The sequence below is a fragment of the Myotis davidii genome, unplaced genomic scaffold (genome assembly GCF_000327345.1).
Source record: "Myotis davidii unplaced genomic scaffold, ASM32734v1 scaffold6, whole genome shotgun sequence".
Classification (NCBI taxonomy): Eukaryota; Metazoa; Chordata; class Mammalia; order Chiroptera; family Vespertilionidae; genus Myotis; species Myotis davidii.
Genome location: NW_006383011.1, coordinates 18,203,444 through 18,203,932, shown reverse-complemented (window position 1 = coordinate 18,203,932; position 489 = coordinate 18,203,444). Strand labels below are relative to the sequence as shown.

The window sequence follows — 489 nt, the reverse complement described above, 5'->3', positions numbered from 1 at the left end:
GAAGCCCGAGAAGCTGAGGCTGTGGTGCAGCTTGGGCCTCGGCTCCCGAGGGAAGCCCAGGTGCAGCGCGTCGCGCGCACTGAAGGTGCGCAAGTCCCCAGAGGTGCCCCCGGACGGCGCGGGCCTCCGCTCATCCGCGTTGTGGATGAAATGGCAGCGCGGCCCATAGGGGCAGAAGCCAATGGTGTGGAAGGTGCGGCACAGCTCCGTCTTGTACTTGGGGTGGCGGGTCAGGCTGCGCAGCTCGTGGAAGCCGTGTGCGAACTGGCACTTCTCGCCGTACTTGCACGTGCCACTCTCCTCGAAGGGCCGGCACAGCTCAGTTTTGTAGCGAGTAGAATTGATCTGGGAGCCGCCGCCCCCCTTCTGCTGCTGCTGCAGGTGCAGAAGGTGCTGGCTGCGTTCGCCGTTCTCGCTGAACGAGCGGTCCCGGAATTTGTTCTCCTTGTTGAGCAGGGCTGTGCCGCCGCCCCCCGACGGCTCCTTGAG

At 65.6% G+C, this 489-nt stretch overlaps 1 protein-coding gene across 1 annotated transcript in view; it reads right to left on the bottom strand.

Annotated features, from left to right (window-relative positions):
* ZFP36L2 (ZFP36 ring finger protein-like 2) overlaps nucleotides 1-489 on the bottom strand; it is a 3,931-nt gene that overhangs the window by 2,453 nt on the left and 989 nt on the right. Inside the window, exon 3 of the mRNA XM_015557864.1 lies at nucleotides 6-483. Within this exon, the coding sequence (XP_015413350.1) occupies nucleotides 6-483 (478 nt within the window). The remainder of the gene's footprint in view (nucleotides 1-5; nucleotides 484-489) is intronic.